The sequence below is a fragment of the Ovis aries genome, chromosome 9 (assembly GCF_016772045.2).
Source record: "Ovis aries strain OAR_USU_Benz2616 breed Rambouillet chromosome 9, ARS-UI_Ramb_v3.0, whole genome shotgun sequence".
Lineage (NCBI taxonomy): Eukaryota > Metazoa > Chordata > Mammalia > Artiodactyla > Bovidae > Ovis > Ovis aries.
The window spans coordinates 23863785-23888216 of NC_056062.1; the positions used below are offsets into that span (position 1 = coordinate 23863785).

The window sequence follows — 24432 nt, forward strand, 5'->3', positions numbered from 1 at the left end:
CTCCAATACTTTGGACATCTGATGCAAAGAGCTGACTCATTGGAAAAGACCCTGATGCTGAGAAAGATTGAGGGCAGGAGGAGAAGGGGACGACAGAGGATGAGATGGTTGGATGGCATCACCAACTCGATGGACATGAGTTTGAATAAACTGGGAGTTGATGATGGACAGGGAGGCCTGGCGTGCTGTGATTCATGGGGTTGCAAAGAGTTGGACACGACTGAGTGGCTGAACTGAAGTCTTGTCAACTCTTTTGACCCCATGGACTTATGTAGCCCGCCAGGCTTCTCTGTCTATGGGATTCTCCAGGCAAGAGTACAGGAGCGGGTTCTGAGAAAACTGCTCCCAATTTTAGTATTTTTAGGGAGGAAGGTGACTTCATGGCCGGCTAGGGGCGGCTGCAGACAGTCCCGCTCAGTGCCTGCAGCCGGGCGCTGCCCGAGGGCTGGGTGGGGCGCCACTGGGCCCCAAGGGGACCTGAGAATTTGGGCTGCAACCTTTGAGAGGACCCCGGGGGGACAGTGTGTGATACGCGCCACCCCAGCTCATGGGGAGACTGAGAGAGAGAGAGAGAGAGAGAGATCAACACCGTTGTCCCCCAGGACCTGGGTCCCGGACCCCCCACCCCCTATCTGAGGCTCCGAGTGACGGGGGTGACTGTCCTGAACCCCAGGCTGCGCCCCATTCAGGAGCCCTCTCGGACACCCGCCCGGACCACCAGGGTTTCCAGGCCGGCTCATAGTGCCCGGAGTCTTCCACCCCTCCCTCTCCTGACCCTGACCCGTGGGGGAGAGTCTCCGGCTTTCGACGAGGGTGCCGTGGATGTACACTAATATTAATAAGCATGCTGTTTTTCTTTCATGTGATTTAAAGAATCAAATTGTTCCCAGGCTTGTAATTGTTTTTAAACCTCAGATGGCCCCTTCTCCACTAGCCCCTCACCTACCCCCCAGCTCCTCCCCAGAGATATCACTCTGAACTCTTTTCGTTGTTGTTTTCTCTCTTTTTAAGGACTATATTGAGATGTAATTCACACACAGTTCACTGTAATTCACACACACTTCAATGTCCAATTCAGTGACTATGAGCACATTCACAGAATTGTGGAGCCGTCACTGCAGTCAATCGTAGAATATTTTTATCAACTCCACCCACCCCCCACCCCTGCTCCACTGCAAGAACCCCATCCCAACCACTAATGTGCTTTATGGATTTGCCTATTTTAGATATTTCATATAAATGAGATAATACAAGATGTGGGCTTTTGAATCTGTCCTTACTTAAATAATAAGCTTGCTCAGTTGTAGGCATTAAACGTGGACTTACACCTGGGAAAAGGAATTTAGGGCCCCTCCCGCTATACCTGCACGAGTCCCATTCCTCCTCTTGAGTTATAATTCTCTTTGTTCTTTACTGTTACTCTAACTCTGTAAACTCTACTCAGCTATGAATAAACTGTAATTATTTTTTATTTCCAGGAAGATTTGGATAGTTTCTCATTGTCCTTTTTTTCTTTTCTATTTTCTATGTACTTATATCTAATTAAATCCAAACTTCGCCAAATGCTTAAATCTCCTTGTCTTATGCCCAGGTTCCAGGTATTGTATCAGTTTCATACTCCTGGAGAAATCTCTCCCCAAGGCTTCCTATCACTTAGATGTATCACATCCTCTTACAACTTTCTGGAAAAGGGAACATGGGCAGTAATTATTTTAAAAAAAATTTTGGTTGAAAATATCCTTATTCTACCTTCATGATATAGACTACTAAACCGGAAATAATTTTCCCCCAAAATTTAGGAAGCCCTTGCTCCATTGCCTCTAGTCTGCAGTGGCTGTATTTTAACGGCATTCTCGTGTCTGATCTTTTGTAAATAACCTGTTTTTCGCCATGGATTTTCACTTCGTCCCACATGTTCTGAAATGTCCCTGAAATGTTGTGATATGAGCTCATTTTCATGTACAAATATTTGTGTTGGGCAGTCAGTGGGCTCTTTAAATCTTGAAATTTGTGTCCTAATTATGGGGTATCTTCTTGAATTGTTTTCTTGACGATTCCGTGTGTGTGTGTGTGTGTGTGTGTGTGTGTGTGTGTGTGTGCTCTTTTGGGAGAAGGGGCCTGTTTTATCCAAATGTTTGCCTTCCTAGACTGCCCTTCTAAATTTCTTTTCTCATTTTTATCCTGTGGCTTTTGGCTCTACTTTTTGGGAAATTTCCTCAACTTTATCCTCTAATCTTGAATTTCATTTCTGTGATAGTTTTAATTTTTAAGAGCTCTGTTTTCTCAATGTTCCTTTTAAAATTTTGTTGTTTAGTTGCTAAGTCGTGTCCAACTGTTTTGCGATGCCACTGTTGGTAGCCTGCCAGGCTCCTCTGTCCATGGCATTTCCCAGACAAGAAAACCTGGCGTGGGTTGCCATTTTCTTCTCTAGGGGATCTTCCTGTCCGAGGGGTCAAACCCAGGGTTCCTGCATTAGCAGGTGAATACTTTACTGGCTGAGCCCTCAAAACCCAAGTTTTAGTTTTTCTCAAAAAAAAAAAAAATCACAACAAAAATGGTGCCATGGAGCTCGCATTCCTGCTTGGCAATAACTAGGTAGAGCTGTGGCACAGCTGCCAGGTCCAGGCAGGCCTGCGCCCATCTTTCCTTCTCCAGGGACTCTTCCCAACCTGGGAACTGAACTCACGTCTCCTGCATTGGCAGGCGGATTCTTTACCACTGAGCCACCAGGCTGTGGCCCTCCCAGTTGCTTTCTGTTAGTTTTGGCCTCATCTGTTTCTCAGATATCTGATGATGCCTGTCGGCTCCCATTTTGGGGGACAGGCGTCAAAAATCAGACTGGAAACTGAGCAGTGGGTGGAGCTTAGCGACTGAGCTTCACTGGCAGGCAGCAGAGTGCTCAGCTTGGCTGCATGTTAGAATCAGCAGGGGAGCTCTCGAACCGCCCGATACCTGTTCTCACTGTGAAACAACTAAATCAGACTTGTGGGGGGTGGGACCCGGCATTAGCAATTTTTAAAGCACCCGTTGATTTCTGTGTGTACCCAAAGCTGAGGACCTCTGCTGTGCCTTTCTTTGTGGAAACCGAACTTCTACATCAGTAGGACTTTCTCTTCTGCCGGGTCTCCAGAAGAATCCTCTAGTCTCCTTCCTGGCAGAAAGGAGTCAGTCAACTGGGAAAGACTGCGCTCATAACTCCCAGCTGGGAGAGAAGGTGAGGCAAGGGTTGACCTGGAACGTTCCATGAAAAAGAGGCTTTCTCTGGCCACTGTGTGCCCCTCTAGTGACAGGAGAGACTTTCGGAATGTATCCTTCTGTTGTCTTTTTGCTGGGTGGAAAGAGAAAAGAGAGCAATAGGCACCCAGAGTTAATTATCATGACATTAACAAGCAAACAAACAAAAAACCCCAAGAACTTTGCAATACCAGGGGAAACAACAGGGGGAGGCTGAGGTACCTTGCACCGCTTTACGGGCTCTGAGCCCAAGGCCACAGGTTTATTTATTTATCTTTGCGCTGGCGCCTCTCCAGCTGTGGTGCTCAGGCTCGTCTGTTGTGCAGCACCGGCTCTAGGGCTTCAGTAATTGTGGACCTTAGAGCACAAGTTCAGTGGTTGTGGTGCTCGGGCTTAGTTGCCCCACAACATGTGGGATCTTCCTGCACCAGGGATCAAACCCATGCCTGCTGCATTGTCAGGCGGATTTCTTACCACTGAGCCACCAGGGAAGTCCCAGAGTTTTACAAAATAAATCCTTCATTTTCATCTGCTTGGTTGAGACCTTGTAGAGAGGGGAGATGGGATGGGGAGGAGAAGACGAGGCATTGCTTCTGGGAAGAGGGGCTGACCCTGAACACAAGGAAGTGTGCGGGGGGAAGTGAAGCTATATTAATGAGAAGAATAACCACACCTGTAGCCAGCTCGCCTCTTCTTCCCCAGGCAAGCCGGGTGAACTCTCTCAAGGAAGCTAAGGCTCCTGAACCCCTCTCCCACCACACCCTGACCCCTCTGAAGACGCTGGGTGTTCTGTGTGAAGAGACAAGCAAATGCCTCTCCTGGGCGCGGGAACCCAAGCTCCGGGAATTTAGTAAATCCGTACAAGACAAGACAGAGTCCAGGCCAACCGTGCAAGGCTTCTCAGAGCCCAGGTAAGTTCTTTCTTTTTTCACACCAGTAGAAACAGGCTCCAAGCAGTCTTTTGTGTTGGAAGAGACACTGGTCTCAGTTCAGGTGGTGTGGAAGAAAGAAAAACTTCCTACCCTCCGTCTTTGTGCAGAGAGCAGGTTTGGACAGAGGCGCTTATGCTGGTGTTGAAAACAATTTGCACAAGGTGAGAGCTGTGATTTAGGTTTTATTTGGGGGCAAAATGAGGACCGCAGCCCAGAAGACACGCTTCAGATGGCTCTGAGAAACTGCTCCGAGGAGGTGAGGGAGGAGCTAGGACAAGAGCAACCAAGAGCAGGTGGTCTGAACATCAGAAGATCACCGTTAATTAGAGAGACCAGATATGTCAGGTTAAGGAATTTAGCACTTTTTCTATGTATGGGATGACGTAGTCTCGGAGAAGGCAATGGCCCCCCACTCCAGTACTCTTGTCTGGCAAATCCCATGGACGGAGGAGCCTGGTAAGCTGCAGTCCATGGGGTCGCGGAGAGTTGGACACGACTCAGTGACTTCACTTTCTCTTTTTACTTTCATGCGTTGGAGAAGGAAATGGCAACCCACTCCAGTGTTCTTGCCTGGAGAATCCCAGGGACGGGGGAGCCTGGTGGGCTGCCATCTGTGGGGTCGCACAGAGTCAGACACGAATGAAGCGACTTAGCAGCTGCAGCAGCAGTCTGGGCTCACTGAAATCTTTCCTTCCATATGCATCTCGGCTATGTGAGACCAATATCCCATGTTTTCACATCCTGCCTGGGGACGAGCAAGAGGAATAAAAAAAAGGGTTATGTGGCATCTATGCAGACACTAGAGGAAAGAAAGACAGCGGCAGAATCCATTCGGGTAGAGAAGTTGAAGAAGAGCCCACAGTGTCCTTAATTATTTTGTATTGAAGTGAAATAATCTCAGTAAAACAAGACCTTAAAGATGAGAAAAAGAGACAGCAAGACTTAAGCCAAAAGGGAGACTGCAAAGCTAAGGGACCAAATTGAATATCAGGATGACAATTTCTGAGCTAAGAAATTAGGAAAGCAATAGAATGATGATTGAAGTTGAGGGCTGACTCACAATCATTGAGGAAAGATCTGCCATGATCTCAGAGAATGCAAAAGGGAAAAGGAGAGATTTATAGCAAATAGACAAGGTAAAACGTATTTAGAGGACCCAGAGGACATTTGTGGGCTTCCCAGGTGAGGCTGGAGAAGGTGATGGCACCCTACTCCAGTACTCTTGCCTGGAAAATCCCATGGATGGAGGAGCCTGGTAGGCTGCAGTCCATGGGGTCTCGAAGAGTCGGACATGACTGAGAGACTTCACTTTCACTTTTCACTTTCATGCATTGGAGAAGGAAATGGCAACCCACTCCAGTGTTCTTGCCTGGAGAATCCCATGGACGGGGGAGCCTGGTGGGCTGCCGTCTATGGGGTCGCACAGAGTCGGACACTACTAAAGCGACTTAGCAGCAGCAGCAGCAGGTGAGGCTAGTGGTAAAGAACCCACCTGCCAATGCAGGAGACAGAAGAGACGTGGGTTCGATCCCTGAGTGGGGAAGATCCCTTGGAGGAGGGCATGGCAACCCGCTTCAGTATTCTTGCCTGGAGAATCCCAGGGACAGAGGAGCCTGGTGGGCTACAGTCCATGGGGTCGCAAAGAGTCAGACACAAATGAGGGGACTTAGCACAGCACAAGGACATTTGGTTACTGAGAAATAGAGAATTCAGCAAACAGAATGTGTAATGTGTTTAGTGATATGAGTGAACCTTCTTTAAATGAAGGAAGAACTGAACCCACAGCTCAGAAGGCACTGTCTGAAAACTCCCAGGCTGACTGACAGAGGCACAGGTACAATTGTGTGTGTGTGTGTGTGTGTGTGTGTTGCATGGGGCTGGTGGGGAAGGTAGTTATAAGTTTGAAACAATTCCAGACATACAAGAACACTTCAGAATGAAAAAGAACTCTTGTTTTAAATATTTTATCACATTTCCTTGATCACATGCTTCTCTATCCATCCATCAATTTCACCTTATTTTCTGATATATTTCCAAGTAAGTTACAGATGTCAGTACACTTTACCCAATGCAATTCAGAATGCTTATTCATGAGAGTTCAATCTTTGTGTACATTGCTTTGAAGTAAAATTAACATGCAATGAAATGCTCAGATCTTTAGATACTATTTGTTGAGTTTGGACAAACGCATAAACCTTTAGCAAGATACAGAGTTACAGAGTATTTCCATCACCCTAGAATGTTCCCTCTGGTCTTTATCAATCTCTGTCCACCCAAACTGGAGTGGCAGAAGGCGGGGCTCCATGTTCCCTGTGCACAGAGGATGCTCACAGCTAGACCAGGGTGCAGCCAGGCCTCTCTGGACTCAGCGCCCCTGGGGAGGGCTCAGGCCTCAGCCAGTTGCTGCAGCACCGAGAGGGACCCGTACAAGGCAGACAGGGGTTTCTTGGCCTCCAGGTCCCAAGTCCCCTTGGGGTTGTCGGGTGCCACCCTCAGGCCGCACTCCTGCAGCAGGCCAAAGGTGACGACCAACCCCTCTTCCTGAAGCAAGGCAAGGAGCTTGGGATCCAGGGTGAAGGGAATGTTCCAGAGGTTCCGGAAGTTGGGCTCCAGGATGCTCTTCACCTGGAGGAAACAGGGTCAGCTGTTGCAGGCCAGCCTTTGAGGTTGGGAATCAAGACCTTCTATCCTGGGAGCCAGGGCCTCTCAGGGTCATGGGAGAAGGAGAGTGATGGAGTCAAGGGGCCCAGAGCTCTCATCCTATTCTGACCCATGGTCAGGGTGAGCTTGGCTATGTTTCTGAAAATTGTTGAGCTTTGGTTCCTCAGCTGCCAAATGGTGATACTAACATCGACCTTGCTAAATAGTGTTATCTGCAATTACATGTGTATATGTGTATCTGCAATGTGTGCATGTATGTGCGTACATCTGTACACACAGGTACTTACATATACATATACGTGGAGGAAGACAATTTGCAAATGGTAACCATATGAGAAAAGCATGAGCCCCCAAACGTGCATTCCTGTGTGGTTCTTTTAGAACTGTGGGAACCCTCTGCTGGGGTTGCCATGGAGATGGAGACCCTCCTGAGGTGGACCCCATCCCCTGGGCCTGCTCCCCAGAGGGAGAGGCAGCCAGGGAGTTCCCAGGAGCCACACAGCTCTGTCCCCAGTGCCAGCAGGATCCTCTCTTTCCTCAGGATCATTCTTATCCCTGGTTCCCTCACCCTCATCCCAGGACGCTGGCCCATGGGGGTTGATTTCTCACCAGCTCCCGCTGCTGGGGCAGGATCTTCTTCTCCATGGACCAGGCCAGCAGCTCATGTTGGATGTCACTCAGCACTGGGGACAAGGGGACATTTGGGGAGAGAGAGTAATGAGGAGTCAGTGCTTTTTACCTCACTGTGAACTAGGGGACCCCAAGAGAGGAGAACCCTGAGGCAGAGGAATAAAACCCGTTAGGCATGAAGGTCAAGTTCCCTCCTGCCCTTGGGATGGTCTCCAGGATGTTCTGTAACACGGTCCAGACTGGAGCCTGGAATCGTCCACACCCAGTGATAGGTTGGATGGACTTGGGCTGGTCTTTCTAGGTCTGGGCTGGTTCTATATCCTATGGTAAATTTATCTCACTGAGCTCTCCTGACCTTGCAGAGATGTATGATGTGAGATGAAGGTCATTATAAAGATTTTAGAGAGGTGTGTGTGCATGCGTGCTAAGTTGCTTCAGTCATGTCCAACTCTTTGTGACCCATGAACGGTAGCCCTCCCCACTCCTCTGTCCATGGGATTCTCCAGACAAGAATACTGGAGGGAGTTGCCATGCCCTCCTCCAGGGGATCTTCCCCACCCAGGGATCAAACCTACATCTCTTATGTCTCCTGCACTGGCAGGCAGGTTCTTTACCATGAGCACCACCTGGGACACCCTCATTAGAGAGGTGGCAGATGGCATCTAATCCCTTCCTTTCGGGTCTAGAGGCCAAATTTATGATGTTCCCACATTTCCCTCAAGTCCCTCTTACCCAGTAAGGCTTCAAGGAGGTAAATGATATGTTTTGACTCAAGCCACACATTTCTTGAGTCTTCCTGCATCTCACTTAGGAAGCTGCCCGTATGAATCCAGAGGTTCCCATCCAGCTAGAGGAGACCCGTATAAGTAGTTAAGACAACAACAACAATAATAGTAATAGCAATAGATATTGTGGTACAATTCTGCCAGTATCTTTTGAGTTTACAAGTGATTAGCTCAGGCAGGAGGGGGAGGGCTCTTTACTAGGAGATTCCAAGCAGCTGCAGCACGTGGGCTGCACGCTCTGGACCTGGTCACTGTGCTGGGCCAGTGTCTGGGGTCCCCTCCTCAGCCCTCCTTCCCTGGGTATCTCAGTTGTCAACCTCCTAAACTTGCCCCTTCAGAGCTCTGATCAGCCTTAGGGAGAGTGGGACCCCCTTCTCACCATGTCTGTGAGGTCCTGCAGAGCCCCTTGGTCCTTGAGCTTGGCCAGGATGGTATGGAAAAGAGCATCTTGAATGTCCGTGGGGAGCTCGGCCACTGCCTCCATTTCCCTGGAAACCTCATTTTGAAGGGACTTGAAATCTGTCCTCAACATCAACATCAACCAGAAAGTGGGGGACAATTCTTTGATTAGAAGGTTTGTGGTGTGATAAGCCGGGCACCTCCATCCCACTTATCTGCCAACCAAAAGCATTTCTGTGGACGGTGTGTTTGAACTCTGAGGATGGAGCTATCATAATAAGCTAGAAAGGTGGGCGGTCCTAGTGCTGAGAAGGGGCCGGGGGGTAAGGGGTGGGGGGAGTAGAAGGTTGGGAGGTGAGAAGGAGATTCTGGAAAGAGGTCACAGGAAGTGGACGAAAATTACCAAGTGCTCAGTTCTGGGTCATGTCTAGAACAACGTGGATTCCTATGATGGGCTCTAGAGATGAGAATCCTAGGTGCTCTGGGCCCAGTTTCCACATGTGTTGAGTGGGATGTTATGTGGATTACATGTGTTTACTAAGTAAAATGCTTGGGGGGGTAGCACCTGGCACGCATAGATTATCCATCTCATCATGTAACTGCCTGTATCATCTGTGACTGTAGACACAATCAAGGCATGGTGTTGGGGGTTCTCTGCTTCTCCTAGGAGACTTCAGGTGGCCTCCAGATGGTCTGCTAAGAGGGAGCAGTCCAGTGAGGCAGGAATTTCTGTTTGGCCCGTGGCTGCATCCCCACTGCTCAGGATGATGCCTGTTGCGTGAACAGTTTTCAGCAAGGGTTCGTTGTGTGCATGCATCCGTGAGTGAGTGAATGAATGAGCGGGGCTGTGCAAAGCCTCAACTGGGAAATATAGCTCAGTTTCGTAAGTTCATGCACATCACCTTTTGGGTACTTAGCTTTGCATTTTCCACCCAGGAAGCCCCAGGTTTCTTCTTCATAAATACTGACCTCGGCAAATGGGTTCCTATATTCTTCCTGGAAAGAGTCACAGGGGATCATCTCCCTTTCTCATCCCCCAGGTTTACTCTTGAGACGTTTTAGAGGGTCGTGCCCTCCTAACACCCCCTTCCTTTTATTTAACCTCTTCCTCCCCCCATTCCAGCCCATCCCTCCACCTTCTTGGCCTTCCCAGACCCTTCCCATTCCACAGAAACTAGGGCCAGGCCCCAGGGCAGTGGTGGCAAAGACAGGGGCCATCTCCAGACGTGTATTTGCCATTAGGACCCCACCCCAATCCCAGCAAACACACACTCACCAATTGGGAGGATGAGACGTCTTACGGTGCCTAGAAGGGAAATTTAATTCCGCATCCAAGAGTTCGTCTGTGAGGACACTCGGTTTCTCTGAACTTCTGCCCCTTACTTCCCTGAACCCCCCGCTTTCTGTCCACCCCTTCTCCTTGCCCAGGGCGCCAGAGCCAGTGCCATGGGTAAGGACAGCAAAGGCAAGCACATGGGACTTGGGTTGTGATGGGAGGCTTCGGGGAGGGATCCGAGCCCACTCTCCCGGCTGTAAGATCACCCACTCACCCATCGCTGATTGCATCGGCCATTTCTCTGGAAAGATAAGCAGAAGGGCTTATTCGCCAAGAGTTAACCTCCCCTCCCCCAACACACACACACAAACACAAACCCCCATTAGCTGTCTTGGTATTCAAAGGAGATAAGTGGCTTTCTCTGTGGCCACAAAGGTCTATGGCTTGTGAAAGACAGAAAAGATAGCAGGCTATGGAGGAAGGAGGGTAGTTTTCTTCTGGGCCTGCATTGCAGATTAACACCTGGGCTAAACACCTTGCGCTGCTCTTATTAGCGTCCAGAGAGGGTCAGGGCTCAGCAGGGCCTGGGGGATTGGCAGAGAACCTGCCCCACTGAGGAACTCATCATCTTTGGAAAAGGCTTTCTGCTTGTCATCCTCTGAGATGGAAAGAATTTCTGGATGGGGAAGAAGGCAGGTCAGGAGAGCCCAGGTTATTCCTGGTGGAGGGGTCCGATCCCAATTGCCTGGCTCTAAAATGACTCACTCACCTAGTGACATCCGCAGCTCTTGCAGTTTCTTGCTGAGGCGCTTTTTCTCCCCTCCTATCTCCTCTCCCTCCTCCTCCCAGCCTCTCTAACTCCTCCCTGTTCCCCCTTATTTCTCACCTCTCAGCTGACACAATGCCTGGAGACAGGGAACCTTGGCAAGTACCGCCACCCCCTCCCCCACCCCCAGGACTCTGCTTCAGGATTCAGAAGAGAGAGGTGGCTGTCTGCCGGGCCAAGGGGCCTGTGTCTGGGTCAAGGGCAGGGGAAGAAATGAGGAGGTGGTGGAGGACCTGGCTGGATGAGTCTTTCCTGTAGGACTGAGTGCCTTGTGTGGCTGCTGCCTTGAAACTGAGGTCTAGGCACAGACCCTGCCCAACTCAGGAACTCATCTTCTGGGAAGGTTTTCCGCTTGTCATCATCTGAGATGAGAAGAATGGCTGCAAGGGGAAGAAGCCAGGTCAGGAGAGCCCAGGTATTCCTGCTGAATCCTTTCACATGCCTGCACCCATAGCCCTCTCCCTTCACCCTCTGGCCTGAAGGGTGCAGAGAGGCCCCGCACGCCCCCTCGTGGTCAGGGCACGACTTGCAGGCAGGGCTGTGATGATCCTCTTTCTCCTGAGTCCCGCTGTCTTCGGTTCCTACCGGCTAACACCTAGAGATCTCTTCAAGAAAATTAGAGATACCAAGGGAACATTTTATGCAAAGATGGGCTCAATAAAGGAGAGAAATGGTAGGGACCTAACAGAAGCAGAAGATATTAAGAAGAGGTGGCAAGAATACACATACGAACTGTACAAAAAAGATCTTCATGACCCGGATAATCACGATGGTGTGATCACTCACCTAGAGCCAGACATCCTGGAATGTGAAGTCAAGTGGGGCTTAGGAAGCATCACTACGAACAAAGCTAGTGGAGGTGATGGACTTCCAGTTGAGCTATTTCAAATCCTGAAAGATGATGCTGTGAAAGTGCTGTACTCAATATGCCAGCAAATTTGGGAAACTCAGCAGTGGCCACAGGACTGGAAAAGTCAGTTTTCATTCCAATCCCAAAGAAAGGCAATGCCGAAGAATGCTCAAACTACCGCACAATTGCATTCATCTCACATGCTAGTAATGCTTAAGATTCTCCAAGCCAGGTTTCAGCAATACGTGAACCGTGAACTTCCAGATGTTCAAGCTGGTTTTAGAAAAGGCAGAGGAACCAGAGATCAAATTGCCAATATCCGATGGATCATAGAAAAAGCAAGAGAATTCCAGAAGAACAGCTTCTTCTGTTTTATTAACTATGCCAAAGCCTTTGACTGTGTGGATCACAATAAACTGTGGAAAATTCTGAAAGAGATGGGAATACCAGACCACCTGACCTGCCTCTTGAGAAATCTGTATGTAGGTCAGGAAGCAACAGTTAGAACTGGACATGGAACAACAAACTGGTTCCAAATAGGAAAAGGAGTACGTCAAGGCTGTATATTGTCACCCTGCTTATTTAACTTCTATGCAGAGTACATCATGAGAAACGCTGGACTGGAGGAAGCACAAGCTGGAATCAAGATTGCTGGGAGAAATATCAGTATACCTCAGCTATGCAGATGACACCACCCTTATGGCAGAAAGTGAAGAGGAACTAAAAAGCCTCTTGATGAAAGTGAAAGAGGAGAGTGAAAAAGTTGGCTTAAAGCTCAACATTCAGAAAACAAAGATCATGGCATCTGGTCCCATCACTTCATGGCAAATAGATGGGGAAACATTGGAAACAGTGGTTGACTTTATTTTGGGAGGCTCCAAAATCACTGCAGATGGTGATTGCAGCCATGAAATTAAAAGACGCTTACTCCTTGGAAGGAAAGTTATGATCAACCTAGATAGCATATTTAAAAGCAGAGACATTACTTTGCCAACAAAGGTCCATCTAGTAAAGACTATGGTTTTTCCAGTGGTCATGTATGGATGTGAGAGTTGGACTGTGAAGAAAGCTGAGTGCAGAAGAATTGATGCTTTTGAACTGTGGTGTTGGAAAAGACTCTTGAGAGTCCCTTGGACTGCAAGGAGATCCAACCAGTCCATTCTAAAGGAGATCAGCCCTGGGTATTCATTGGAAGGACTGATGTTGAAGCTGAAACTCCAATCCTTTGGCCACCTGATGTGAAGAGCTGACTCATTTGAGAAAACCCTGATGCTAGGAAAGATTGAAGGCAGGAGGAAAATGGGATGACAGAGGATGAGATGGCTGGATGGCATCACGGACACAATGGATGTGGGTCTGGGTGGACTCTGGGAGTTGGTGATGGATAGGGAGGCCTGGCGTGCTGCGATTCATGGGGTCACAAAGAGTCGGACACGACTGAGCGACTTAACTGAACTGAACACTTAGTAATCATGTTTTTGAAAATGAGGCTCCTTCTCACCCCTTCCTAAATAAATAACACTGTCATTCCTCATGCTTGTTAATAACACTACCATCTCCTGATGCCCTCTGCACAGTCTCTGGTCTCTCTCTAAATTAGCCGTGAATCCCGTCTTTGTCTCTGCTCTCAGTAGGACTGGCCATTTTTCTGGAAGCTGAGGTCCTCTGACCCCATGAGACTGGAGAGCTCGATTCTTTTCTACTGCTGTCGACAGGCGGTGACTGATGCCAGCACCCGGCCTTGATGAGATGCTACAGAGAGGGTGCTATAGGTGTGTGTGCGTGTGCAAGTATTGAGGGCATCCTCTCCCCTTGGACTTCAGCTGTGTCAGGTCGGCGTGTGTGTGTGTGTGTGTGTGTGTGTGTGTGTGTGTGTGTTGAGGGCAACTTCTGCCCTTGGACCTCAGCTGTGTCAGGATGGCGTGTCTGTGTGTGTGTGTGTGTGTGTTGAGGGCAACTTCTGCCCTTGGACCTCAGCTGTGTCAGGACGGCGTGTGTGTGTGTGTGTGTGTGTGTGTGTGTGTGTGTTGAGGGCAACTTCTGCCCTTGGACCTCAGCTGTGTCAGGATGGCATGTGTGTGTGTGTGTGTGTGTTGAGGGCAACTTCTGCCCTTGGACCTCAGCTGTGTCAGGATGGCGTGTGTGTGTGTGTGTGTGTGTTGAGGGCAACTTCTGCCCTTGGACCTCAGCTGTGTCAGGACGGCGTGTGTGTGTGTGTGTGTGTGTGTGTGTGTGTGTTGAGGGCAACTTCTGCCCTTGGACCTCAGCTGTGTCAGGACGGCGTGTGTGTGTGTGTGTGTGTGTGTGTGTTGAGGGCAACTTCTGCCCTTGGACCTCAGCTGTGTCAGGACGGCGTGTGTGTGTGTGTGTGTGTGTGTGTGTTGAGGGCAACTTCTGCCCTTGGACCTCAGCTGTGTCAGGATGGCGTGTGTGTGTGTGTGTGTGTGTTGAGGGCAACTTCTGCCCTTGGACCTCAGCTGTGTCAGGACGGCGTGTGTGTGTGTGTGTGTGTGTGTGTGTGTGTGTGTGTGTGTTGAGGGCAACTTCTGCCCTTGGACCTCAGCTGTGTCAGGACGGCGTGTGTGTGTGTGTGTGTGTGTGTGTGTGTGTGTGTGTGTGTGTGTGTGTGTGTGTGTGTTGAGGGCAACTTCTGCCCTTGGACCTCAGCTATGTCAGGACGGCCTCTAGCTGGGTCTCAGCATTTGAGAGAGGGGACACCAAGGACGATGAGCTATGTTCCCATGTTCCCAGTGCTCACCATTCCTCCTGGGTGTGTGGTTGATGTTTGATGACACTAGTTCACTGATGTGCAGTCAGAACCCAAAGCGAGGGTATGTGTATTGGGGGCTGTGCACTTTGAGGCTAGTGAGGGAAAGACATAGTAATAGATAGATTCCTGTGTTCTGTTGTTGGGGTGTCCCTGGTGGCTCAGGCTCAGATGGTAGAGAATCTGCCTGCAATGCGGGAGACCCGGGTTCGATCCCTGGGTTGGGAAGATGCCCTGGAGGAGAAAATGGCCTTACATCTGCAGTTCTGTTTCTGACGAGCCACTGTGTTATGAGCTTTACCTGGGCTTACGGGGCTCTGCGGCTCCCCCAGGTGAGCTGCCGAGAGTGGCAGGGCCTTGAATACATAGACTTGGTCGGGATCGGGGCTGCTCTTTGCCTGGTGCTAAGGACACCCCGCGTTGGGCCCCCTTGTGTCCGTCTCCGCGTGGGACACTGCCTCTGGGTCTCCGTGTGCTCATGGTTCGGTCTTGCGGGCTTGGAGGTGGCTGTGGGAGGCTGAGAAACCATGCTCCTCCCCTCCCCCAGCAGGGAGGGAAGCCAGGGTGGCCTCTGGGCGGTCTCCCACTCCTCTCACCCCTTTCAGGCCCTGCTCACCTCTGCCATTCTCCCGGAACACCAGCTGCTTCCTCTTATAGGCCATCACGGTGCCCTGGGGCAGAGTCAGCGTCCTTTCTCTCACTTTGAGACCTGACCCGTCTCCTGTGCTCTGGGGAGGGAAGCCAGGCAATACGGTCATGTGTGCATGAGCTTCTAAAAGCTCACAAGCTGAGGACCCAGCAGCCTCCTGCCCTCTCACCCCCCATCCTGGTCCTGATTTCTGGTTACCCGTTGTTTTTTCTTCTTTGGTCCAGTATTTACCTTCACGTCTCTCAACGTCATGTTGTTATTGCATGTATATGGGCGCCCTGTGGACCAGTCAAGCTAACACACAAAACTAACCGTCACATGGAGCTATTCCTGTATTCTAGGAGACCCGGACGCCGATTAACATATATCCTCATATGACCTGGATGAGTGGGGCGGTGGGGGGCTGGGAGGGAGGCTCACGGGGGAGGGGATATATGTGCACATGGCCAATCCAGTTCACTTACAGCAGAAACTAACCCAGCATTGCAAAGCAATTACACGCCAATAAAAAAATGTATCATCATAAGCTCTTTGTAGATGCTATTATTTTATTTTGGATCAGGGAACTGTTCCTCAGAAACACACACAATGTCCTCAGGCAGCCTCATGAGTCACTGGCTCTCCAGAATCAGCTCTGTGCTTTGATCCCCCAGGATGCCTGCTACCCTCGAGTTCCTAAGAGAGAGTCCAGTGTAGATCAAGGCCATGGGGAGCTCTGATGTATTGAAACACAGGTGGTACCAGGCAAAACCGATGTGGCCGTGAATCAGGGTGAGAAGCAAGCTGTTTTAACAGCATCTCAGCCCAGGAGCTGATATTTAGAACCTTGCTGGACCCGTGAGCAGTTGTGCTATGTGAAAGGATACTGGGTTTTTCTCCTATTCTCGCAAAGTCCAGTTGCCCAGCCCAAGAAGATGGAAACCCAAAGCTGAACATCAAAATGTCCTTCAGATTGGAGTCATGTTTTGTTTATTTCAGGTTTCTTTGGAATCAAATGATGCAGGTGGGATCTGGCCTCTCCCAGGACAAATTAACCGATTTGGGGAAAGCTAGTTCATATTTCAGGCTTTTTTCCCCCCTTTTTAGTTCCTAAATCTCTTAAATGAGGACAACTTACACACAGTATATTGCATAGAAAACACGTTATCACACACACACAATTTCTTTATCTCCGCAAATCCTAGCTGATATTGCATACATATTTGATATATTAATTTGTCTAAGTCAATTTTGAAAGATTATAATTGGCCATCATGAGTGAGTTGTGTACATCATATGTGCTTGAATGTATTTAACTCTGAATCTATAAACTTTCTGCTTCAGGTATCACAGTATTTAGGGTGTTTGAACTGCCAAAGTTTTGTTTCATGTTAATGATTCCTTGGGCTTCTCAGGCGGCTCAGTGATAAAGAAGCCGCCTGCAATGTAAGAAACACAAATTCGATCCCTGACTGGATTGGGAAGATCCCCTGGAGAAGGAAATGGTGACCCACTCCAGTATTCTAGCCTGAGAAATCTTATGGACAGAGGAGCCTGGTGGGCTACAGTCAGTCCATAGGTCTCAGAGCTGGACGTGAGTTAGCGACTAAACAATAATTCCTTGTTTCCTCTAGCAAACCACACAGGAATATAGTACAGCGACTACACTTTAGTAATTTCAAGGATCTATCATTTGCCCAAAGCAAAATATAAACCCAAATAATTAAATCTATTGCCCGTTTTATCACTATGGAATAATCCCATGTACTGAAATACTAAAGGGGGGATGTTAGATGGACTCTCAGGTCAGGGGTCAGGCTTCCTCAGCACATGAGAAGTGGGGAGTAATGACCCCACTCACCCCAGCCCCTGGAAACAGGTCCTAAGAGGGCCCAGGGTCCCTGGGAAGTGACGCTGGGCTGGCTGTGCTCTTGGGGCCCTACCCCACTTCAGGACAACACGATACCTTGGCATAAAAACTCCAAGGGACAGAGAATTTGCCCGTGGCATTCACACTGCTGCTGTCCTGCAGGACGGTTCTGTTGATCAGTTTCACAGCCTCTGTTACCGCATACAGGTTGTCCCCTCTGGTCCTGCACTCCTTCAGAAATGACGGCTCTTGATCCAACACTTTCCTAGCGGACATAAAGGAGGAGGAGGGTCAGAGTGCGAAAGAGATGGCTTCTCAGGTTTCTCCTCTCCTTAGGACCTGAAGTGTGCAGAGCCTGTGTGGAGCCCTAAACGGTGGGAAGGTTCTGGCGCATAGGCTAAGAAGATGTCTCTGGCATGCATGATGGAGAGGCCCCCTTCTCTTATGGAGGGATGGGTGTGAGTATGCAAGCCACCTTCCTAAGGCTTTCCAAAATTATGTTATTGCTTTTAGAGGGCAGTTTATAGATCTCCAGCTCTAGGGCCTCTGACCAGAAGATCCAGAAGTAGACAAGTCTAGATGGTGAAGAACAGTCCTTAGGAGATCCTGCTGTCAAACCTGGGGACCTCCACACCCACCCTTGTCCAGAGACATAGTCAGGGTGGGATGTGGAGCACACAGGTAAAGTATGATGATGCTGGGAGGATTTTGGATGATTTTTTTTCTTGACTAGTATGGGTAGGTGTTTATGGATTGAACATCCTTGGTAGGTGGGTAGGCCTGGCTTGAAGATGTAAGTTTGGGTGGGAGATGCGAGCAGTGTGAAGTCCTGAAGACAAATTTCATCTCCATTTCATTTCTGAGACTCATCTCTGATTCTACTCAAGGCCCCTGCTAGGGGTGGTGCCCTGGATACCGGCCGTGTGGAAGCCTGAGAAACTCCTGGGTTGCTTTTCAGTGGAGGGGGTCACTGAGGATCCAGGGCTGAGCTTTCCCATGGCCCTTGGAGTGCAGTTCAAGCCACTTATTTTTCAGTTGCTAAGTCATGTCTGACTCTTTGAGATCCCATGATCTACAGCTTGCTGGGCTCTTCTGTACTCCACTGTCTCCCGAAGTTTGCTCAAATTCTTGTTCATTGAGTCGGTGATGCTCTCTAACCATCTCATCCTCTGCCGCCCCCTTCTCCTTCTGCCTTCAATCTGTCCCAGCATCAGGGTCTTTTCCAATGAGCTAGCTCTTCTCATCAGGTGGTCAAAATATTGGAGCTTCAGCAAGAGTCCTTCTGATGAATATTCACAGTTGATTTCCTTTAGGATTGACTGGTTTGATCTTGTAGTCGAAGAGACTCGCAAGAGTCTTCTCTAGCACAACAATTCGAAAGCATCAATTCTTCAGCACTCAGCCTTCTTTATGGTTCGACTCTTACATCCATATGTGACTACTGGAAAACCATAGCTTTGACTTGATGAACTTTTTTGGCAAAGTGATGTCTCTGCTTTTGAATACACTGTCTAGGTTTGTCATCGAATTCCTTCTAAGAAGCAGTCGTCTTTTAATTTCATGGCTGCAGTCTCTGTCCGCAGTGATTTTGGAGCCCAGGAAAATCTGTCACTGTTTCCACTCCCCCCACTTCTTTTTGCCATGAAGTGGTAGGATCGGATGCCATGATCTTAGTTTTTTTTTTAATGTTGAATTTCAACTCAATTTCTTCACTCTGCTCTCAAGCTGCTTATCTGGTGTCTAAGGGCTGTGTTATCTGATATCTACTTACTTCCTGAGCCTCATTTTCCATCACCTTCATCTTGGTTGGCTAAGCTGCAGCCTCCCCCCTCCAGCATCTTGACAATACCCACCTCTGCCCTGCCTCATTGCCTTTAACCCCTACTCTAGATCCCTTTCATCCTGCTCTTGCTTGCTTCTTTTTTTCTTTAGGTCTGAACTCAACTCAGCCCCTCCGAGACCTAAACAGACTACCCTCCCTCCAGGCATTCTCTGTTGCTTCTTCTTGTCTTACCTTCACAAGACAAGATGTGAGCCCCCATCACAAACTGTGATTACCTTTGTAGCTGAAACACATTGCAGCCTCCACATCCCATTTATTAAAAATCTAACTGCCTTTTTATATTTAAAGCTTTGATCTCAGACTTACTTATCTTACTTGAAACTAGCTGATACAATTTATTCTAGAAATTTTCTCTTTATTCATCAAGGAGAAAAATGGTTTTTATTCTCTTAGTTCCAGAAACCCAGATATTTTCCTGCAAGACAGTCTTTGCAGATGCTATTTCCAGTAAGGGCTGGCAAGACACAAGGAAGACAGAAATTGGGCAATGCCCTGTCAAAGTAACTTCTGTTGAGTTTCTAGTTGCTTCCTTAACATAGGCTTCCACATTTGTTGCCGTCATAAAAATCTATTTAAACTGGCATCTCAGTTTTTAAAAGGTGTAAAGACTTAAGTTCTTTGTTAAGTTCTTAGAGATTCATTGGCTATCCATCTTTGCCTATATGCATGGAGGTAAATTAAATCACAGTATACTTGCAGAGTTTAATTAAACAGTCTCAGAGTCTTTGTCTCATTTAAATTAATCTTTTATTAATTTATTTTTTATTGATTATTTCCTCACTCCCTGTCCTTTGCCTGTCTACACTAATTAAAAGTGGCTTTCAGTTCAGTTCAGTTGCTCAGTCGTGTCTGACTCTTTGCGACCCTGTGAACCGCAGCTTGCCAGGCCTCCCTGTCCATCACCAACTCCCAGAGTTTACTCAAACTCATGTCCATCGAGTCGGTGATGCCATCTAACTATCCTATCCTCTGTCATCTCCTTCTCCTCCTGCCTTCAATCTTTCCCGACATCAGGGTCTTTTTCCAATGAGTCAACTCTTTGCATCAGGTGGCCAAAATATTGGAGTTTCAGCTTTAACATCAGTCCTTCCAATGAACACCCAGGACTGATTTCCTCTAGGTTGGACTGGTTGGATCTTTTTGCAGTCCAAGGGACTCTCAAGAGTCTTCTGCAATACCACAGTTCAAAAGCATCAATTCTTCAGTGCTCAGTTTTCTTTATAGTCCAACTCTCACATCCATACATGACCACTGGAAAAACCATAGCCTGACTAGACAGACCTTTGTTGGCAAAGTAATGTCTCTGCTTTTGAATATGCTGTCTAGGTTGGACATAACTTTTCTTCCAAGGAGTAAGTGTCTTTTAATTTCATGGCTGCAATCACCATCTGCAGTGATTTTGGAGCCTCCCAAAATAAAGTCAACCACTGTTTCCAGTGTTTCCCCATCTATTTGCCATGAAGTGATGGGACCAGATGCCGTGATCTTAGTTTTCTGAATGTTGAGCTTTAAGCCAAGTTTTTCACTCTCCTCTTTCACCTTCATCAAGAGGCTCTTTAATTCTTCACTTTCTGTCATAAGGGTGGTGTCACCTGCATATCTGAGGTTATTGATATTTGCTCCGGCAATCTTGATTCCAGCTTGTGCTTCCTCCAGCCCAGCATTTCTTAAATGATGTACTCTGCATATAAGTTAAATAAACAGGGTGACAATATACAGCCTTGACGTACTCCTTTTCCTATTTGGAACCAGTTTGTTGTTCCATGTCCAGTTCTAACTGTTGCTTCCTGACCTGCATACAGTTTTCTCAAGATAGGGCAAAGATATATATATCTTGTTATTATTCAGTGCCTAGCTCGTAATAGCACAGTAATGGGTAACTACTGTTTTAATAAGTGTGTATAAGATAATGACCATTAGTTTCATGAATGAGTGAATGCATGAATATCTAAGAAGAGCACATGATATGGGATGTCATTTTCTTCCTTCTGAACCTCAGCAACAAGCTCTGCTAGACGCCTCCTTGCCCATGAGGAGAGCCCTTGGGGCTCCCTCACCCGTTCTTCCTCCCCCTTGGCCTCACCTCTTCTGGAGGTCTTCCCAGTCGCATGGTGAGATGGTAACAGACTGAACCTCCAGGGAGCATTCATAGGACTGGTTAGCCTTCCCAGACACACACACTTCTAGCCCAGCAGTCACATCCACCTCAGCTGCCCCCTTCCAGACCATTTTGTCAATGAAGACGAATTTTTCTGTCATTACAGGCACTGGGGATAGAAAAAGATGACCTTAGTTTTAGCCAAGAATTCACTCTGGAACAGCCGGTGTGGGAAATAGAATAACCGAGTCCTCTTTTTATCCTAATCCTCTTTAAAAAAATTTGAATTTTTATTTACTAAGCCACTCCCCATGGGATCTTACTTTCCCCATCAGGGATTGAACTCGAGTTCTCTACAGTGGAAGTGCAGAGTCTTACCTCTGGACCACCAGGGAAGTCCCTATCCCATCCCTCTTACTCCTGTAAATCTCAGTGGAGAAGCCAGCTGATCAGTTAAAGTCTTAAATGTAAATTACTGCTGAGGACAAACAATACATCTCCCCAGGGGTTGGATAGCAAGGGACTGATGTCCTGATTCCAAGAAGGGATGATGTCACTTGCACGCAGATCCAGGAGAGCCCGAGTACCATCTCTCCAGGCACTGCATCAGCCCCATGGGGCAGCACACTGAACAGAAAATGTTTGGGGTTTAGAGCCAGGCAGACCTGATTTGGATTCCAGTTCTACCACCTCCTAGGTGTGTAACTGAACAAGGTATTTTGTAAGTTTCAACTTGAAAGTGAAACTGAAGTCGCTCAGTTGTGTCTGACTCTTTGAGACCCCATGGACTATAGCTCCATCCTTGGGATTTTCCATGGCAAGAGTACTGGAATGGGTTGCCATTTCCTTCTCCAGGGGATCTTCCCCACCCAGGGATTGAACCTGGGTCTCCCGCATTGCAGGCAGCTGCTTTTACTCCCTGAGCCACCAGGGAAGTAAGTTTCCATTTATTCTTATGCAAATGGACCTATTAATCCCAACTTCAGAGGCTGCTGTAAGGATTCAGTGTGCTAAAAATGTGCCTGGGTCCAGATAATTAGATTCTCAAAGAAGCGTGGCTCCTTGCCCTGTGCCTTGAGACAAGGCTGGTTTGGTATCCACCTGTGCAGGTGTCTCAGGGGTTTCTTGGCTGCTTGACTGTGAGCACCCTTGTGTTTCACTCCTTACCTCCCTCACCCCTGGTTGACACTACCTGGGACTGAAGGGCTTGGCTCCAGGATGTCTGTGAGGGTGCAGTCAACTGGAACATCGGGTCATTCCCAGAACTGAGAGAGGGTCCTCCTCTTCTTCCGCAGTAGCTTCAGCTGACAGAATTTGTTGGCACTCAGCGGGTTTTGGATGGGCCTGAAGTCTTTGTCGCCAAGCTCTTTGACCAAATTCTTGCTAGTACGCCCAAACAGGGAGGGCATGATGCTAGGAGAGCAGAGGGGAGTACAAATTTCATTTGGGAGAAAGGGGGCAACCTCTGATAGATCCTTGATGTTTTTCCCCAAAGGAATGGATATGATAGGAGATGAATTTAGGTCTTAAACCAGACACAGAAGGGCAACTACTACAAAATCTTATTTGTATGTGAATTTTAAATAGCTAAACTCGTGGAAGAAGCAGAGAGTATGATGGTGTCCAGGGGTTGGGGGGCTGGAAATGGGGTGATATTGGTCAAAATGTTCAAAGTTTCAGTTATACTGGATGAAAAAAACATGGGAATCTAATGTGCAGAATGGTGACTATATAGTTAACAGTACTGTATACTTGAAATATGCTGAGGATGTATCTTAAGTGTTCTCGTCACACACACACTAAAGGGAGTATGGGAGGTGGTGAAAGTAGAAAGTATTAGATGCTCAGTTGTGTCTGACTCTTTGTGACCCCATGGCTTGTAGCCCACCAGGCTCCTCTGTCCATGGAATTCTCCAGGCAAGGGTACTGGAGTGGGTTGCCATTCCCTTCTCCAGGGGATCTTCCCAATCCAGGCATCGAACCTGGGTCTCCTGCATTGCAGGCAGATTCTTTACAGTCTGAGCCACCAGGAAGCACATGTGAGGTGGTGGATATGTTTATTAGCTTTATTTTGGTGACCATTTTACACTGTATGTATGTATATCAAAATATCAAGTTATAAACCTTAAGTATATAGAATTTTTGTCATTCATACCTCAATAAATCTGAAAAAAAGATTAAACAGATTTATAAAAAAGCACAAAAAGGAAGTAAATCCAAGGCGCTAATGTAGATGGAGCTCAGAGCCAAGAACTGCCCTGGAGATTCAAGTGTTTGAATTATTGGGGATCCAACCAGTCCATTCTGAAGGAGATCAGTCCTGGGATTTCTTTGGAAGGAATGATGCTGAAGCTGAAACTCCAGTACTTTGGCCACCCCATGTGAAGAGTTGACTCATTGGAAAAGACTTTGATGCTGGAAGGGATTGGGGGCAGGAGGAGAAGGGGACGACAGAGGATGAGATGGCTGGATGGCATCACGGACTCGATGAACGTGAGTCTGAGTGAACTCCGGGAGTCGGTGATGGACAGGGAGGCCTGACGTGCTGCGATTCATGGGGTCGCAAAGGGTTGGACACGGCTGAGCGACTGAACTGAACTGAAGTGGTAACTGAAACCGGTTACCGCTTCCTGGTGTAGGACTTACTTATCACTTACTACCAGTGTAGTAAGGATGCGTGTGTGTGCTCAGTTGTGTCTGGCTCTTTGTGACCCCACAGACTACAGCCCGCCAGGCTCCTCTGTCCATGGGATTCTCCAGGCAAGAATACTGGAGTGGGTTGCCATGCCCTCCCCCAGGGGGTCTTCCCGACTCAGAGATCGAACCCAGGTCTCCTGAACTGCAGGAGGATTCTTTACCGTCTGAAAAACCCAAACAAATGCCCCTCTGTTCATTTCACAAATCTACCCTGAACATTTCTGTCTCTGGCCAGAGTATAATATTTTCTCTTCTTGTTCATCCCCTGAGTCTCCAAATAGAACTTACCAGATTGTGTATTGTTTTGCCTTGTAGAAAAGATTCCAGTTGAGTAGGGTTGCTTCAGACCTCCTGATGTCAAGCCGAGTTTGACGAACTTCAGAGAGTAGATACACGTGACTCTACTCACTGATTTCTCTCCACCAGTAAGTTTCTGACTCAATTTCCAATGCAAAGTCCTGGAAAAACAAGCATACGATGGGCCCTCTTCTCTTCCAGGAGACTAGGGCCAGAGCTGAATTCTGGATCATGGAATCTAACCTTCTTAAGTTCTTATCAGCCAAAAGTCTGCAGCGTAGAATCAGGCAGTGCTTGGTTCTATGTTTACTAGGATGTCTTGGAGCAGACTGGACAGAGATATTGGGAAGTGATACTTTTTCTCTAGCACAAAAAGAACTGGCTGAACGTCTTTGATTTATGCATTTATTAGTCATTGTGACTGTAATAACACACCTGGCTCACATTTTATCTTAAGGGTGCTGTATGTAAAATGCACTCCTGGATCAGTGAGGAAGGGCCAAGAGTCAGCAATGCTGATTTACTGAAGATATCAGAGGAGGGCGAGGTGGGGTAGGAGCATTGCACAACCCAGGTTAGTTTCTTGAGAATCCTCCATTAGTCATCTTTTCAGAGGTTTTCACGAAGATCTTTCCTCTC

At 48.0% G+C, this 24432-nt stretch overlaps 1 protein-coding gene across 1 annotated transcript; it reads right to left on the reverse strand.

Annotated features, from left to right (window-relative positions):
- Positions 1–6096: 6096 nt before the first annotated feature.
- On the reverse strand, positions 6097–24128 carry GSDMC (gasdermin C). The gene is given in 14 exon segments (XM_042254138.1): positions 6097–6791; positions 7437–7510; positions 8190–8304; positions 8622–8761; positions 9611–9637; positions 9918–9947; positions 10192–10218; positions 10977–11123; positions 14977–15088; positions 16955–17123; positions 20785–20968; positions 21992–22212; positions 23785–23954; positions 24037–24128. Coding segments are annotated over 12 exon segments (1482 nt in total). The 5' UTR covers positions 22209–22212; positions 23785–23954; positions 24037–24128; the 3' UTR covers positions 6097–6551.
- Positions 24129–24432: the final 304 nt, after the last annotated feature.